General features: G+C 37.7%; 1 protein-coding gene across 3 annotated transcripts in view; it reads right to left on the bottom strand.

Annotated features, from left to right (window-relative positions):
- The window catches only part of TDRD3 (tudor domain containing 3), a 207,916-nt gene that overhangs the window by 36,723 nt on the left and 153,133 nt on the right, over window positions 1-18,060 (bottom strand). The window contains exons 12-14 of one of the 3 annotated variants that reach the window (XM_029057163.2): window positions 15,059-15,184; window positions 5,105-5,213; window positions 4,737-4,753 (exon numbers count right to left, since the gene is read on the bottom strand). In XM_029057163.2, coding sequence (XP_028912996.1) covers window positions 4,752-4,753; window positions 5,105-5,213; window positions 15,059-15,184 — 237 coding nt within the window. In that variant the 3' untranslated portion in view covers window positions 4,737-4,751. Of the gene's footprint in view, window positions 1-4,576; window positions 4,754-5,104; window positions 5,214-15,058; window positions 15,185-18,060 lie in introns of those variants that run through there. The other 2 variants (XR_005659787.1, XM_029057160.2) reach the window with 2 other exon arrangements.

Genomic DNA, 18,060 nt, shown 5'->3' with positions numbered 1-18,060 from the left:
CAAGCTCAATGTAGGTTAAGGGAGAGGCATGGGGGGAGTGTGTGAAATAAGTGATCCTCAGGGCAAAGGCAGGAAAGCTATAAAAGGCCAGAAAAAGAGAAGGGGAGGTTTTGGCTTCGGACAGAGAATGAATGAACAATAAAAAAGACAGGTGGGACAAAGAAAAAGGGAGAGGGGATAGTGCAAAATGCCGATTGATAAACAGAAAATATTCTAACCATCAATGGTATTTATTAAGCACTTCATGTGTGCAGAACACTATACTAAGCATTGGGAAAGTGTTATACAACAGAGTTCGTACACATATTCAGTGTAGGGGGGAGACAGACATTAAAATAAATTAGGAATATGTATGTAAGTAAATAAGTGCTGTGGGCCTGAGGGTGGGGTGACTATGAAGTGTTTAAAAAGTACAGATTCTAGTGCATTGGTGATGCAGAAGGGAAAGGGTCTCTTGGAGGAGATGTGACTTTAATATGAGTGGCTCCCTGTCAATTAAGAATTAATTATGGTATTTGTTAAAAATGGACTATGTGCCAAGCACTGTTCAAGGCACTGGGTAAATACAAGGTAATCAGGTTGGACACTATCCCTGTTATTCATTCATTCATTCGTTCAATAGTATTTATTGAGCGCTTACTATGTGCAGTGCACTGTACTAAGCATTGGAATGCACAATTCTGCAACAGATAGAGACAATCCCTGCTCAATAACGGGCTCACAGTCTCAACGGGGGACATAGCCAGCAAAGCAAAACAGATCAAAACAAAACATGATCAAAATAAATAGAATCACAGAGATATACACAACATTAACAAAATAAATAGGGTAATTAATACATACAAATATGCAAATATGCACAGTGCTGAGGGGAGGGGAAGAGGGAAGAGCAGAGGGTGGAAGAAGGGGAATGGGGAGGGGCAGAGGAGTATGTAGGGGTAGGGGGGCTCAGTCTGGGAATACTACATAGGGCTCACAGTCTTAATCCTCATTTTACAGATGAGCTAACTGAGGCATAGAGACGTTAAGTCACTGTGCTCCAGATGCTGCGACAAAGAGTTCTTAATGACCAGAGGTCTCTATTACCATTGTCACCAAAGCCCTGCCACAGGATAACCAACCACGCAGTCACCTTGGCCAAGCTGATACAGCTGGGGTCACAGCAACCATGGACTGACACCACCTGGGACACATCAGCTGTACCAGAATTGGCCCTTACCTCCCAGGGATGGTAGTTCTCAGGATAAAGGGAAACACATCATCAGACTGCAATTGACAGAAGAGCTAGTTCAATCATATCAGTCCTAAGAACAGTAGCAGGAGTGATGGTGATTATTGCTAAGGCTGGAGAACATGACTTGTCCTTCTCTTTTTTAGTAGTAGCAATAACAGCTGCCTCCACTGTTTTACACATCAACGATATTCCATCTCACCCCATTTTTTGTCCTCTCAGGCAGAGGGACATCACATCCGCCAATATCATGGTTGTCCTGCCAAAATTGGGATGCTTGATCACTTGGTACAAGCAGGCCAACACTTAAAACAAAAGACCCCAGCAGGTGGAAAGTGACAGGGCCATACCCTGAACAAAATTACTCCTCAACATCTCAAACCCTTGCTCTTTTGAAGGAAATTGTAAGGTAAGCTGCTTTAGGATCAATCAATCAATGATATTTATTGAGTACATACTGGGTGCAGAGCACTCTATTAAGTGGTTGGGGGAATACAATATAACAGAGTTGGTAGACATGTCCCCTGCCCTCAAGAAACTTACAGGATGTATAGAAGCAGTCAAATACATCAATACACAAACAGACATACTCAAAAACACAGACAAGAACATGCCAACACACAGAGGCTGAAACAGATAAAGGAAGTCAGAGAAAGTGAGAAACAAGGTTTTGCTCATTAAAATTACTTTTCCATTTTGAAGTTCCAGATTTTAGAAATTTGTTTTGAATCCAAAATCAAAATGGCTCTTGAGCATTATAGAATATTAAATAGATACTTTTATGGAACATTTTGTCTTTTAATTCTTGGCTTTCTGAATAATCCCCTGCTCTTTTCCTAAATAAAGAATGGTGTGCAACATGTATTCTCTTATCCTTTTTAGTATTTCCTAAAACCTTCACCTATGATTTCTTCTTGAGTTGGCTAATTAATTCCTTGAGAATTTGGGGATAAAAGTCAAAGAGGTATAACACAGTATCAACTTATTTTAATAGCTCTAATTGGCTTCAATCAATCAGTTTTCTAAAAAAAAAATCCTAAGGGGACCCTACTTCCTGAGGAGCACTTCACTAGGTATGACAACAGAGGATTCTGATCTTAGAAGAAGCAGCATGGTCTAGTGGAAATTGAATGGGTCTGGGAGAGATCTACTCTATAACTGTAGCTGTCATCAATTAATAAATGGTTTTTATTTAGCACTTACTGTAGGCATAGCACTATACTAAGGACTTGGGACAGTACAATACAATAATGTTCCCTGAATACAACTAGCTTTCAGTCAACAGTCTTCCATAAAAGGGATTCTGCAAAATAGCACAGTACCAACATGGATAACAACTAGAATTAACTACCAGCTTTTATGAAGCTTTAGGATCAAATAATGAGCATCTGACTACTAAAAAGCAAAGCCCCAAATAACACTAAACTAGTAGTAGATCAATAAGTGTAAGTCTACTGATTAAGCTGAAATATGGAAACTGCCTGAGCACATTTCACCATGGGTGGGTGATGATACAATCACAAAATACATAAGTTTTTGGCTTTTCTGATTTGATAACTTTCAAGTCAGCTTTTTTAGAAAGGCACAATACTAAGCATATCTACAAGTAGATGATGGAACAAAAATGTAAATGCAACAATTCTTCAGAAAGTAATGGGTAAAAAAGTGAAGAAGCAATGTGGCCTTGTGGAAAAAGCGCAGGCCTGGGAGTTTGAGGACCGAGTTATAATTCTGGCTCCTCCACTTGCATGCTGTAGGACCTTAGGGAAGTCACTTAACTTCTAAATATCTCAGTTTCCTTATTTGTAAAATGGGGATTCGGTACCTTAGACTGTTTGCCCAGTGTGAAACAGGGACTATGTCTAGCCTGATTATCTGGTATGCCAGGGCTTAGTACAGAGCTTGGTGTACAGAAGGAGCTTAAATACCACAATTAATACAAAGAGTACAAATTTAAGAACAGTCACATCTTACAAGATTCCATAAAAATTATGGAAAGAATGTAATATACAGCTGCAACTATGTATTCTCTTCTTCTAGCTATAAACAGATTCACACTTATTTAATAAAAATGGTATTTGTTAAGCACTTACTATGTGCCATGCATTGTTCTAAGTGGTACTGAGGGTCAAATCAATAATGACATAAATTAATAAAATATTCTAAGAGAAACCTTTCTTGCAAAGATGAATATAATAAAGATCATTTGAGAAAAAATATAGAATAATTCAAAAAAATCTGTTCTAAGAGAGATGTACTACAATTAAAGGCACTTCTTTGGATCAAAAAATATTCAGAAATATGTTTTGCTCCAAATACAAATGCAATCAAATAATGCATGGAACAAAATACCCTGAAGAAAGTTTTGCAAGAGAAGTAAAGTTTGGCCAGCTTTCATTACTGTTAAAGTCTATTAAATCTGACACTGGAGAAGCATTAAAAAACATGGCTTTGGTAAAACAAATGTTATTCCTGCACCAGACCAATACTCTACTCAGCCCACCATTCTGTATCCAACTTGATGCTTGCTATTCATTTGAATGGTTAAAAATGTACTATCTAATAAACTTAACATGCCCCTTTACATCCCTAATTCTCCTGCAAGTAACAGATCATTCACCTCTTGCCCATGAATTCATTCAAATCCTTCTTGAGCTTGCTCATATCTTCAGTCTCCTTTCTGTGGTAGTGAAATTCCTTTTGCTATCTCTTACTACATGAAGAAGTGCTTTGTTTTGTTTGCTTTGAACCTACCACCTTCAAGCTTCAGTGAGTATTCACTTGTCCCAGTGTTGTGGGATTTATTTAATAACGATTTGTTTGCCTTGTCCATCATGATTTTGTAAATGTCAATCATGTTCTCTTTGAACTTTCACCCTTTCTGTTACTGTATGGAAACTCCTCCACCTCCCTTGTTTGGTCTTTTCTTTACCTTCTTCTTTTCTATTATGACCTTCCTAAAAGTGGACACTCAGAACTGCATGAATTATTCCAGGTGGTGGTGTACCTGGTTTTATAGAGTTGCAAAACAATGCATGTTTGTTTCACTTTCTAGGTCCTTCCTGATGATTCCCAGCACTATTTAAAAGACAATATGTAGATTCCACACAATTCAGATGATGTTTTAAAGTGCTGATGTACAATGGTGACTATTCTCTCCATTTGATAGATGGACAAAATGGTACTTCGAGAGTGGTTAAGATACTTGGAAACACTAATGATAAAGTGATAGAACCCTGATCTCCTGCTTACCCAACTATCCAGATACTCAGCCATGCAGACTCTACTATTCATCTCCTCCTAACAAGCTAGAAAATCATTATGTGATTTTTAAAAAGTACTCACTGTTGCCGTATTTCCTTTCCCTCCTTGATGGAGCTCACCCAATGACATGCTGCTAAGGTAGTTCTTTCAGGCCAAGGTGTCGAGCTCTTGCCAGAAGTTCCCTCCCTTTAATGGAGCTGGAGGCATTATAACACCAGAACATTTCTCTCAAGGAGACAGCTCAACTTCACTCTCTTCCTAGAGGAGTGATGGTGAAACTCATTACACATGATGCTGGAACCATTGGCATGCACTCCAGTGAAGTCCAGGGGCACTGGCAATAGTAGAAAGGACGGCCAATATGGCCTAATGGGTAGCACATACCAATGGAAGTGGGGATATATGTCCTAATGGGTAGCACATACCAACAGAGGTGCAGATAAACTAATAAGAAATGAAGGGGAATATCAAAGAGGAAAGAAGGAAAAAGGATATATTTATGGGTTGGAAAGGAGGGAGGCATACTTGTGGACAAAGTAACATGAACAGCCAAAATGGGATGAGGGTTGGGACAGGGAATGCATAAAAGTAAAAAGACGAATAACACACAGGTGGCCAATTCAGGTCTGCATTCAAAGTCCATTCGTAGACCTTTAACCTCACCAAGGTTCACCATCACTTCCCGCAGATGAGAAAATGTGCACTGAGGGAGCTCCATCTGAAAGGGAACAAGGTTTCCAACACAGTGAGCAGAATCTGTTTGTACATTTTTAGACTCCAGGGGACACTAAGAGATTACACCAAAAATAAAGGTAAGATAAATGAGGTTTAAGAAAGAAGTTTCATGAGATTCATTCATTCAATCATATTTATTGAGCGTTTACTGTGTGCAGAGCACTGTACTAAGCACTGAACGAGGTGTGTAGGAAAACAATACAAACAGAAAATATTCCAGGTATTTTCTAAGCCAGGGAGAGTTAAATAAAAGGGAAATGAAAACTAAGGGCTTATTTTGTGTCTCTACTAATTGCATAAAAGGAGAGGAAGGAGTGGTATAATGTTTACTAGGGATTAATCAATCAGTCAATCATCAGTCAAATTAATTGAGAGCTTACTGTGCACAGAGCACAACCCTAAGCACTTGAGACCCTACAATATAACAGAGTTGGTAGACATGTCCTCTGCCCACTATGAGTTTACAATTTAGAGGGGGAGACAGGCACTAACATAAAAATGAATTACAGATATGTACATAAGGGCTGTGGGACTGTGGGAGGGATGAATAAAGGGGGTCAATCCGAGTGCAAGGGTAATGCAGAAGAGAGTGGAAGAAGAGATAATGAGGGCCTAGTCAGGGAAGGCCTTTTGGAGGAGATGTGCCTTCAATAAGGCTTTGAAGGTGGGGAGAGTGATAGTCTTTAGAAAACAAAGTGGGAGGGTGTTCCAGGACAGAGACAGGAAGAAGGTGAGAGGTCAGTGGCAAGACAGACAAGTTTGAGGTAAAGTGAGTAGGAAAGCAGTAGAGGAGCAAAGTATGCTGGTTGGGTTGTAGTAGGGAATCAGTAGAGGATCAAAGTGCTCTGGTTGGCTTGTAGTAGAAAAGCAGTGAGGTAAGGTAGGAGGGGGCAAGGTGAATTGAGTGCTTTTAAAGCCTATGGTAAGGAATTTCTGTCGGATACGGAGATCGATGGGCAACCATTTGAGGTTCTTGAGAAGTGAGAAAACATAGACTGAACATTTTTTGTAGAAAAATGACCCGTGCAATAGAGTGAAGTAATGGACTGAAGTGGGTAGAGACAGGAGCCGGGGAGGTCAGCAAGAAGGCTGATGCAGATTAACTTTTTCTATACTTGCTATATTACATCTGAAAGTACAGAGTTACAAATATTTTTAAGCTATACATTTCTGCTGCTTTGCCAATTCAAAATCTTTACTGGAGAGAAACAGAAAGATTAGTTTCTGTCCAGAAAGGATCAGAAATACTAAGACCACTGAAACACCTAGGAGTCTAAGAACTGGAAAACAGAACAGTTTATGCTTTCAGTGACATTTTCCAGAGTGAAAACATGCTTTTTAAAAGAAGAAATACCCTGTAAAAAATTAGTGAGAATGTGTGATTTTACAAAAAGTGAGCTTATAACTTTATGCTTGAGATTTAATAATAATAATGTTGGTATTTGTTAAGCGCTTACTATTTATTCAATCAATCACTGGTATTTATCAAGTGCTTACTGTGTGCAGTATACTGCACTGAGCACTTGGGAGAGTGCAATACAAAAAGTGAGGCAAGGAGTTTCAGGCCAAAGGGAGGACATGGGCAAGAGGTCACAGCAAGACAGATAAGATCAGTGTGTAGAAGTTTTAGAGGAGTGAAGTATGTGGGTTAGGTTGTAGCAGGAAATCAGTAAGGTTAGGTAAGAGAGGAGAGCTGATTGAGTCCCTTAAAAATGATGGTAAGGAGTCTCTGTTGGGGAGTTGGAAGAACAGCCACTGGAGGTTCTCGAGGTGGATGGGAGAGGTGGATGGAGCCATTTAAAAAAAAATGATACAGACAGAAAAATAATTAATGGATAATGAGGATATTTTTATATATGATAGGTTTGAATTTTTAAAAAGTATAACCTGACAAAGAATAATTTTCTAACATCTTTTGGTAGCCTAAAAAATAAAAAAGTTGTGCTGTCAACCTTAAAGAAAATACAATAAACTACTCAATGTTTCAGAATCCAAACTGTGGGCATATTGGGGCAAAGCTCATTTGAAAATAATCCTGCATCCACAGTTCCTTGAATAATGCATATCACAATTCTATATTCAAATGAATTTGGAAATTGCAGTTAGTTATCTGAATTTATACAGGTAAGAACTTTTAGTCAGAAGACTAAATGCTTGCATGGGCCAGTCAAATCCCAACTCTAGTCTAAGACTAATGGGACATCAGCACCCTTTACTTCACTGCCACTCTGGATGGACTCTTGGGCTTTTCATAATGCTCCCTAGAATTAACGTAGACTATTGGGCAAAGTTGCAAAAACTTTCAAAATGGCATATGTCAATCAGGCAGACGTGATTATATCACAGTTCCTGGGATTGTATCTACCAACTCTCATATACTGCATTCTCCCAAGCTCTTACTACAGTGCTCTCCACACAGGTAAGTGCTCAAAAAAATACAATGGATTGACTGATTGATTGGAGAAGGTCCTGAGATGACTTTGGGGTAGGTGGCTTTGGGGTTGTCGTCTTTTTTTTTAAGGTATTTATTTAAGGTATTAAGCGCTTACTATGTGCCAGGTGTTGTACTAAGTGCTAGGATAGACACAGGATAATTGGGTTGGCACAGACCCTGCCCCATATAAGGCTCACAGTCTTAATCCCCATTTTACAGATGAGGTAATTGCGGCACAGAAAAGTTAAGTGACTTGCCCAAGGTCACACACTAATCCTTCTAATCCTGGCTCCGCACTTGTCTGCTGTCAGAATGGCACTCTCAAACAAGCTGCTTTGATACCGACTGCAAACTGGAGTCACAAATGGATTTTTTTCCATTTGCCCAGAGTTATTGTACGGGCCTAAAGTATTGGTCTCAGAAAGCTTTTTTAGGTGATTCATCACAGACAGTACTGTGATATGAAAGTGTTTAAGAATAACTGGTAGGGAGTTTTGGGGGTATCAAAGAAGGCACATGAATATTACACACCCAAATACTGTGCTCTTTATAGGTAGCTATCACTGAATAAAGCATGGTACTTTTCTTACCAAGTAGTTAAGCAGCCAAATACTTTTCTTTTAAACAGTGCAAAAGGAAGTTTAGTTTCATTCTTTTTCAAGGCCAGTAATAGTAAGACTGAGTAGATTTGGTGTCTGTATCCCCTAGAGAAGCAACATGGCTCAGTGGAAAGAGCATGGGCTTGGGAGTCGGAGATCATGGGTTTGAATCCCGACTGTCACCTGTCAGCTGTGTGACTGTGGGCAAGTCACTTCACTTCTCTATGCCTCAGTTACCTCATCTGAAAAATGGGGATTAAGACTGTGAGCCTCACGTGGGACAACCTGATTACCCTGTATCTACCCCAGCGCTTAGAACAGTGCTCTGCACATAGTAAGCGCTTAACAAATACCAACATTATTATTATTATTATTACTAGACTGCAAACTCCTAAGGGACTGAAATCATGCTTATCAACTCTAGTGTACTGCACTATTCCAGGATTTAGTAGAATGCTCTCCTCACACTAAGCACTCAGTCAATATAGCTGACTGACTAATTCATAGAGGATGGCTGCCTACATATTTACTATTGTAAAATATGTTTTCTTCACTAGTAAGATATATAGCCTTGATTACAAGATCGAGTAGATTATTTTAAATGATGTTTCCAAAGAACCAAATTTTTAGAAGTGAAGGTCTCATATCTCTATAAAGGGGGCTGTTGAGATGCCTACTATCCTACCTTTCTCAGCAAGACCAGCAGATAGAGAAATTGACTGTTGTGCAATAGATCACATCTTTGGAGGATTTTTACATTCAAGTTTTAAATGAGTTATAAATACTACTTTAATGAGATAGCTAAATATATTTCAAGGTTCCTATCTCAGAATTTAGCCTGATGAAAAAAATCACACTTGAAAAACTCATCTATAGCCTAAAAAAGGTATCGAAATTAAAAATCAGACCTATCTTGCTACAAAACTGCTACACTTATGCCATAGTCTCCATTTTGACCCCATTTTTTAAATAATAAAAATACTTTCCAGACCATAATCTAAAAACAGTAAAAACAGAAAATTTGACAAATTTAGTTTTTTGCAACATTTGCTATAAAGAGAAGATCTTACATTCTAAAACCCACCTCACTTTCTGGGCAAACTGCTCATGTAGAGTGAGTAAAGATGAGGAGATGGCACAGGAAATTTGAGTCCATTTCCCCTGAGATTTATTTCAGGGCAGTCCTCTGGGATTATTTGCCAAACATGACCAATTCAACTCCCTGTGAATGGACTCTGGGTGTAAATCCAACTTACCACATGGACACGGGGGCTTTAGGGGAGTGAGGTTAGGCTTGAGTTTCCTTATTGACTCTGGAATGGGTTGACTTTGGCCACCAAGACACACACAGTAAGCAGAAACCTTAAACAGAAAGCAGCATGACACAGTGGAAAGAGCATGGGCCTGGGAGTCAGAGGACCTGGGGTCTAATCCCGGACTGACCAATTGTTTGGGCAAGTCACTTAACATCTCTGTGCCCAATTACCTCATCTGTAAAATGAGGATTAAATCCCCCTCCCTCCAATTTAGACATGAGCCCATATAGGACAGGGACTGTGTCCGACCTGATAATCACCTAGACCGGTGCTTGACACATAGTAAGCACTTAAATACCATTAACAAAAAGTACCCTTTGAGGTGATGAGCCAAAATGTGCTCAACTTTTTTGTGACTGAATATTCATTTACAGTCTCTTATGCTTTAGCACAGTTAAGCAAATCAGTGAAATTCTTTTTAAGGATATAGTTCCTCCAAAACTCTGGAAAATCAGTAAGAGACAGTTTATTAACACTGCATTTCCAGCTACGATCAGGTACATCACAAATGTTTTATGGAGGAGGTACACAAGTTGCACATTGGTGTTTGTAATTACAATACTAAAGAAAAAGAAAATAGAGTATTTCTTATACGAAGTTCCCAGATTGGATAAATCATGTAGGCATGAGATACCATTAAGATCTTGTAATATTGATAAAGTAATTTAAAATTAAACTGTGCTTTTGTTGCAATTCATGCAGAGACCTGAGAAAGGTAAAGTATCAGAAGAAACCGACAAATAAGGCCACATTATTTACTGAAAGGTTTTTGAGGCTCCTTAGTTTCCACTAACACACACGTAAATGGGCTAAAGACACTGGGGCAATCTGTTTAGGCGAAATTAACGATGACTTTCAAAAGCTACATTAGAATCTAAAGCTTTTATTTTACCTCATGGGATAGAATAGGTATATAGCCTTTTATGGTTTTAGTTTTAAACCATTTTAGAGTTAAACTTTTAGGTTTAGTTTTAGCAAAAGGAAGGAAGGAGATCAAAAACATACTAAGTTTCTATTTGACAATTTTCTTGAAATTTTGACTCTTGCCAAACACAACTTATAATTTTACAACTTTCTAGATAAATGATCTTTCCATTCACTGTCTTTCACATTAGACAATCTTCTGAAAGACAAAAAAGTCTTTAAATGTGGATGCATTAATAAGTCATGCATGCAATTATTAGCTCCATTTAAAACTTTGCTTTTTAGTATACCAGTAAAAGAGGGGTCTGGACTCTCTTTAGCTCTGAGTGCCACTAGAAAGGCCGAGCAATAAGTATGGGTGCGTCTGACAAGCCCAATTAATAGGAAAGAAAAGAAGTAATTGAGAGGGGGAGGAGGTTAAAGGACAGAAGAATGAGGAGGGTGATAGAGAAAGCTGAAGAGTTTGGGAAAATGGTAATACTCCTAGAAATTATTTCAAGTGCCATTCAGAGGCATCAGTAACTTTGGTTTCTGATTAGCTTGGACATGAAAGTATCAGGAAACGAGGACTATGAAATGAAACTGTAACATCATTTTGTCTTCTTCATCCCAACAACTGAGAAGGGCAGGTAGGGCATATATGGCTTTAGAACTTCCCATTTCCTTCTGCTCAATTCTAGATTCAAAGGGATTACTAGCATTAGCTTACTTTAACCCTGAACACAAATTCTGACCATAATAGTGACTATTTGATGAGGATTTCTTAGGATATATTAGGGTAATTAATTTGTAGAATCTGGGACATGGACACCATCTGGAAAACAGTTTCAGAAGTACTTTTTTTTCCCCAAGGAATACAATAGCTTTTATAAACAACAACAGCCCCCTGAACATTTAGAGGATTGTGTGAAGCACAGAATGGCCATTTCATATTTGACATTGCCTTTGGCATCTTTTAACTCATTTCCCACATAAACTGTATATTTAACAGGAACTGATTTGGAGAGGTCCTATGGGAAGGCCAAGTTTCAAGGATTTTTATTGCCTTTGATGCTTTCTCTTACCATGTCTAGGAATAGAATATCATAGCCTGGTTCTGTATACACTTTTAAAAATAAATGTGCTTTATTAGCATAGGGAAAGCTAACTGCTTCCTCTTCTAATGAGGTTAGCTCCTTCAGGGCCAACCAATGTCTAGGAAGCCAAAATAGTTAGATCATCCATTAGCCACTGACAACAGACTCTTATCCACCTGCCATGCACATTCATTGGATGTAGTAAAATACATAATGGGGGAAAAATAAAAAATGGAATATAACCAGGCAAACTGAGAAATGTCAGAGAACTCCCTAAATGGTAGCCTGGTAATGTATCTGGCCTGTAATAAGCTAAAATTAGTCACCTGGAACACCATTATTGCAATGGCATAGAGTGAAAGTAAAATGAAATAAGAGTTTTGTTTTGAATGTTGAAATAATCAAACAAATGCCTGGCCTAAAATATAAATTTGCAAGCACAATAATCCTGTTGTATGAGAAAAAAATTAACACTTAAAGTTTAAAGTAGTATCTTAATTTTATTTTAATTTTCCACATAACAGACTATTAATTTAGTCAGAAAGTCTCTTAATACTTCATTATTTTCAATTGGAGTTATCTTACATCTTTAAGAGACAAGACAAGCAAGTTATAAAGGCTTTTGGTTTCAAAGTTCTCTTCTCTCCCCCAATAAAATACAAAAAAACCCTTTCATTTAGTGATTAGTGCTACATTTAGGAAACCAAAAGAATGCATTTTTTCAAAAGCACTGTGCAAGAAACCGAAAACCTCCAAATAATAAGAAACAGTATAATTTTATGATGATAAGACATCGTGACAGCTAAAAATCAGAAATACAAAAATATTTCTTTGTGCGAATGGATATTTGTATTAATACCACTAACACTCTCCCTAAATCAAAGAGGTTCATGCACAGAATGTAGAAAAGCAAGTCTTTTACTCTGAATCTTTAATTTTGGAAAAGAGGACTCACAAGGAAGGTGCAGAAAAACCCCAGAACCAAAGCATAAGGAGGTGAATGGAATTCTACACAATTCACAGTTCAAAAGTGCTGAAAGTTCACACTGCAACAGTTTCTTCTTGATTTTCTGTGCATATTCACCAATGCATATTTAAAGAAACTCAAGCAAATGGTATGGACATCTTGGCAAGGAAGCTCGTTCATTAAAAGTAACTTATATTCTTATTTGTTTTGATAAGGAGTTTATCTTGAATAACAATATATGAAATCCAAAAAGCATTTTGCTAGAATACAAATGTGCATAAAGCATAAGATTTCAAGTTTAAGTGACAGCCCTTTGAATATCTGTACAGAAGAGTAAGCAGTTGAAGACTCTCTAAATAATGCACTTGCTCAATATTTTCTGCTGCTCTTCATAAATTTGTACATGCCTTAAAAAAGATTCTTGGAGGACTTCTAGATGAGAGCACAATAACCCAAAAGCGAATAGAGAATTCAATGTCAGAAATCATGCCTAGGAAAGTAAAGAGTATAGAAGTTGGCTGGGATCCTGAGTAGAATCATTATTCATAGGCTCTGACAAGTTCATTATCAAGTCTAAAGTCATGAAGCTCATCAATGGTGAAAAACATTACTGAAGCAATATTACCACAATAGTTCAAAATGCTGAAGTCATTTATTATATGGAAAATCTAAGGAGAGCAAAGATTAATCTTTCTGTTGTTGAACTACAAATAAAAATAAGAAGGTCAAAGAATAGAAGGAAAAAATCTGATTTAATTCATTTAAGAAAACAATTAGTAAAAATAACTCTCGACCAAAATTGTCGAAAAAGGGGACAATGAACTAGGGGGCCTTTATTGTGCGGCAATAAAAATATGAATGCCCAGTTCTCCCGGTGTCTAAAATTATCCTTTGGTAGTTAATTAGCTACTTTATAAGGAGCATCAGTTCCTTTGCACGATTTCAGCATTGTTTAGTGAAGCATTTCACTGTGGAGAAACAGTAATGATTCACTAACTAGGAGCTCAGCTGATCTAAGTGAGAAGCTGCTACTCTCAAAGTGATTTAATGCAGTTCAAGGAGTGACTTAGGCCCTGGAAAAACTGGTGCTCAGTACCTAACAGTCTTCCTTTATGTAATGAAAGACGAATAAGTAGACATGTTTGCTAAATAGGTTAATTTCTCCAGTAAAACCCAGAACAAATGACAATTACAAAGCTTCAGATGAAAAGGAATGAAGGTAAGAGTACATACTAGAACACAGATAAGTATATTTTCATGCGTTTTCTCAGAGAAATGATAAAATTTCATAAATCACAACTGATATTGTGATATTTTTCAAAAGCTTGGAAGAAACCTATCACTGTAACCGAGAAGAAGATGGTAAAAGGGTCTTAATTTACAAGTAAAGTAAAGCTGTGAGACAGGGTGGAGGGAAATGGGTTACTGGAGTTTTGTAAGGACTGTTACCCAACAAATCGAAGTGTGGGCTTGGGGAGATAAGGGAGAAAGGTAAGTGGCTGAAAACTGCAAACCCTTTCCTCCCCCAATGGTCCCACGCAAAAACAAATAAAAGTCATAGCTCATGAGAAAAAAATGGATGTGTGAAAAAAGTGTTTTTCTGAGAATGCACCTTATTGTCATATGTTGTGATGTCTAAAATAAAAGTAATAAACAAGTACTAACAGGCTGTAGAGCTCTCATGAATGCATCAAGAGTTCCCCACACTCAGAAAGGGAAACAATAAGTCAAATCTGAACAGTTTATGTATGATTTTGTAAATGGCCAGGTCGTAATGGAGTAAAGCCAAACTTTATCTCAATATACCTTGTTTTTACTTAAATGTAACTGAAGATGTTTATATATGTATGTAAAAGTGGGCACATAAAGTCCACATAAAGCCATTATAAAATTGGACTCCCCTAGACCAAGAAATTTGGATTCTTTTAAGACAACTTCCCAAATCATACAGGTCAGTTCCGTTGTAGAAATAATGGATAAAATTATTACTAAACAAACATGACACTATTAGCACCTACCCATTCACTGAGAATAAAAGCAATTGGAATTTTATCGGCATATTTGAAAATCATGTTTTCTCATTTTTACATGTTGCTAAAATAAAGTACAATATACAAGTATAATCAGAAATTTCAATTTGACAGATGCTGGGGATAATTCAATTAAGCTTAAAATAACAGCCTGGAGTAGAACAAAATGTATGCATAAAAGCCATTTTTCATACACAAATTGTATTTTGGTTGACATGTAAATAAAGGGGGCCTATTTTCAAAACAATTTAATTTTATTAACATAAAAATAATTCCACAGTATTCATCAATTTTTTACTATTTTTCAATGTACTTGTTTCATTAACTAAATTGGAAGGAATAACCAGTTTTAAGCAAATGTAAGGTAATCTTCCATGTAGTGCTTCGGTATTGCACTTTTGTATGGCTATGACTAATCTTTAACAGCTATATATGTTCTTCAAAGTAGCTTATGTCTTTGTACAGAATTTGTGATCACGTACCCATGCCTCCGCTTGAATGGGCCTGATGTTACTTAGTAGCACCTCTTCATAGTTTCCATAATCACAGAATTTAACAACCGCAGTCATACCAGAAGAATGAAGGGCTTCGATTTCTGCCCGGTAAAACTAAGGAGAGAAAAAAAAAGATAAAATTTTAGGAATGTTGCTCCTCTGCTTTTCAACAAAATGTCATCTATAGGGGATATTTCAATGGACATTAAATGCTCAGAACTGTGAGTATGCACTTGTACATGTAACATAGATACGAGCACCCAATTAACACGGGCAACACAAGTGGAGTAGGAGCTTCCATCTCTAAAAGATTTGGAACAAAGTACAATATTGAGGACTGTTATGTTAGAAGACATAAACTTCTTCACCATCCATTCCATAGCCACTGCCAATGCTCCAATTTAGTTTCTGAGAAAATCCAGGTAACTTTTGGCAAGAATGTTTAATAACTTCTGAGAACCAAAGGGTAAGGAGGAAGAAAGAGAAATAGCACTGAAGTTCATGCAGCTGGAACCAGGTGTGTGGAATCTGGAAAAATCAAAGCTCTACAACACCTAACATAGTAGGAACTTACAGTACTCAGTTCTAGAATGTCAGTGTTGGGAGATGAGATGGAAAAGTCTAAGGAAAACGCTCATTTAGCAAGCAAATAGCGAGTTGGAACTAATATCTTAAAAATACATTCCTACTAAAAATGGAGAGAAAGGGGATGAAATATAAAGATCCTTGTCATTTTCATTATGATCAAATTTCTTGAGCTAGGGATAACAGAAACCTGAAGAGATCAAAATAGGCTAAGTGCCCCTTCTCTCCACCCCACTCCCCTTCTAAATTGGAAATGAAGTAGATAAGCAGGGAAGCAGAAACACATAAGAAATGCCGAACCGCGTAGGGACAATAATAGATTCATTTTTGTGTTCTGTATATGTAAAAACAATTTTGGGAGTAGTAGTATGATGCCTTCTGGCCTGTTGTCCAAAGAGTATTTATTATGTTTTGGGATGTTTGGGGATACCAACTCTTTCCTCCCATAACTGACCATGGAGCCATTTAACCTGAATTGAGCTTTCTTTCGTTTTTAACTTTTCCTAATAACTAACATTCCCTTTGAAAGAACACAATAAACTTTAAATTTGCCACAGAAATCCAATTTTTATATCAGGTATCATATCCAGTGTCCAGGAGTCAGCTATCTATTCATAAGAGATTGAAGGAAGTAAAAATCAATAGACAAGCAGGGGCATTTATTAAGAGACTACTGGGTGCAAGGCCCTGTCCTATGTTCTTGGGAGAGTAAAACAGAGACAAGGATTTTACAATCTATGGCTCTAGTAACACTCTAGCCAGGAGCCTACAATTTTGCAATCTGTTATTATTAGAAGGGTCAAAAAAAGAAGGGTAGAGGAGGAGGGGGAAGGTAAAGAAAGAGAGGAATCAGAAAAGAGCAAGAAAGGAAGAGAAAGGGAAAAAAAGGAAAGAGGAGAGAGAGAGGAAGGAAGTCCCCTTACATATGTGACAGAGAAACGGTTGCACCAAAGAGAGTTCCGCTATCATCCAGGCAGTGGAGTGATGGAACTATGGGAGCTTGGTGAGTCAAAGCAGCATGTCCTGGGCTTTGTGCTTCCACGGTTTCTCATAAAAAGTCTGTCTGTGAAGTCCACACAGGACAGTTGTGGTGAGACTTCTGGGAAGTTAGCAAGGACGGCCACAGGAAACGTGTCTACCCACTCTGTAATATTGTACTCTCCCAAGAGCTTTCTTATACTATACTCTCCCAATCACTTAATATGGTGCTCTGCAATGCGACTGATAGATTGCATTTGCCTAGACGACTGCATATACATTTAATCTTTCACGAGTTAAGGAAAACTGGCATTGTAAAATGCACACAATCAGTTCTTCTATATATTATAGAATTATATCTAGATAAAAATGTGCTGTCAGAAGATAGGTGTTCTATCCCAAGCACTAAGTGAAAACCAGTGCTCGCTGGCAAATCTGTATGCATGTGTTGGTATGGCTGGGTCCATGCATCTAAGTTGGTATCTCTGTGACTGTACTCAGTGAACCCGAGTGAGTTTATCCACATTTATGTCTGCTGGGCCCATCTGGACTTGTTGGTCTTTCCTATGTGCTTTCCAATCACTGCATTTTCTCTTTCCCCACCTATATTTGGACCTTTAGGCCCCACCCTCTATCCAGCAACTGGCTTCAGAAAATCTAGTCATGGCAGTAAAAAGGGTGGCTTAGAAATATGAATTACACTGAATTCTTTGACTTTTCCATGAGCAATTTCAATAGTTCAACATAAAGGAGTAAAGGTTTACTTGCCACTGTTGAAATGATTACTAGACTTGTTTCCAGGCCAGAGAGTCTTTCCAATAAATTACCAGCAAATGAATAAGGAAAAAAAGAAATCTGAGAATAAGTTTTTTTTTAATGTTCTATTCTACTTGCTGAAGTTGTGAAAGTTGATATCAACAGCCTCAAAATCTTTATCAAAGGGGGATTACAAAAACTATGGCAGTATATCAGTGGAAAATACTCTAAAATAAAACCCTTAAATGTTTTCTCTGCTCAATTTATTATGAGGCCTGTGAATTTTACATGAGGTTATAGTGACATCTTCACTGTCTTAAAGTAAAAAATGTTCCTTTTGCATTACTTTCAGCTTGAATAACATCTGAACACTATGGCAGAAATGAAGAACACACTGACCAAAAAAGGAAACAAAAGATGCAGCATATATCACAGAAACACATTGAATGAAATCCAGAGGACTCCTGTTGTTTCACAGAACCCTCATTATCCCTCCACCAAAATGAAAATTAAGAGAACACAGAATGGCAAGTGGGGAGGAGTGTTGGGGAAACAAGACTCAAGAGCAAATTCTAGGTGGGCTAGATAGGAAAAGGGGCAAATCCACAAGGTCTAACCTGTTTTCTAGGATGAGGGGACTACATCTTTCCTAATACATTTCCAATTACTGA

Source organism: Ornithorhynchus anatinus, chromosome 2 (assembly GCF_004115215.2).
Source record: "Ornithorhynchus anatinus isolate Pmale09 chromosome 2, mOrnAna1.pri.v4, whole genome shotgun sequence".
NCBI classification, from domain to species: domain Eukaryota; kingdom Metazoa; phylum Chordata; class Mammalia; order Monotremata; family Ornithorhynchidae; genus Ornithorhynchus; species Ornithorhynchus anatinus.
Note: the sequence above shows the minus strand (reverse complement) of the source record. Positions and strands in the feature narration are given on the sequence as shown.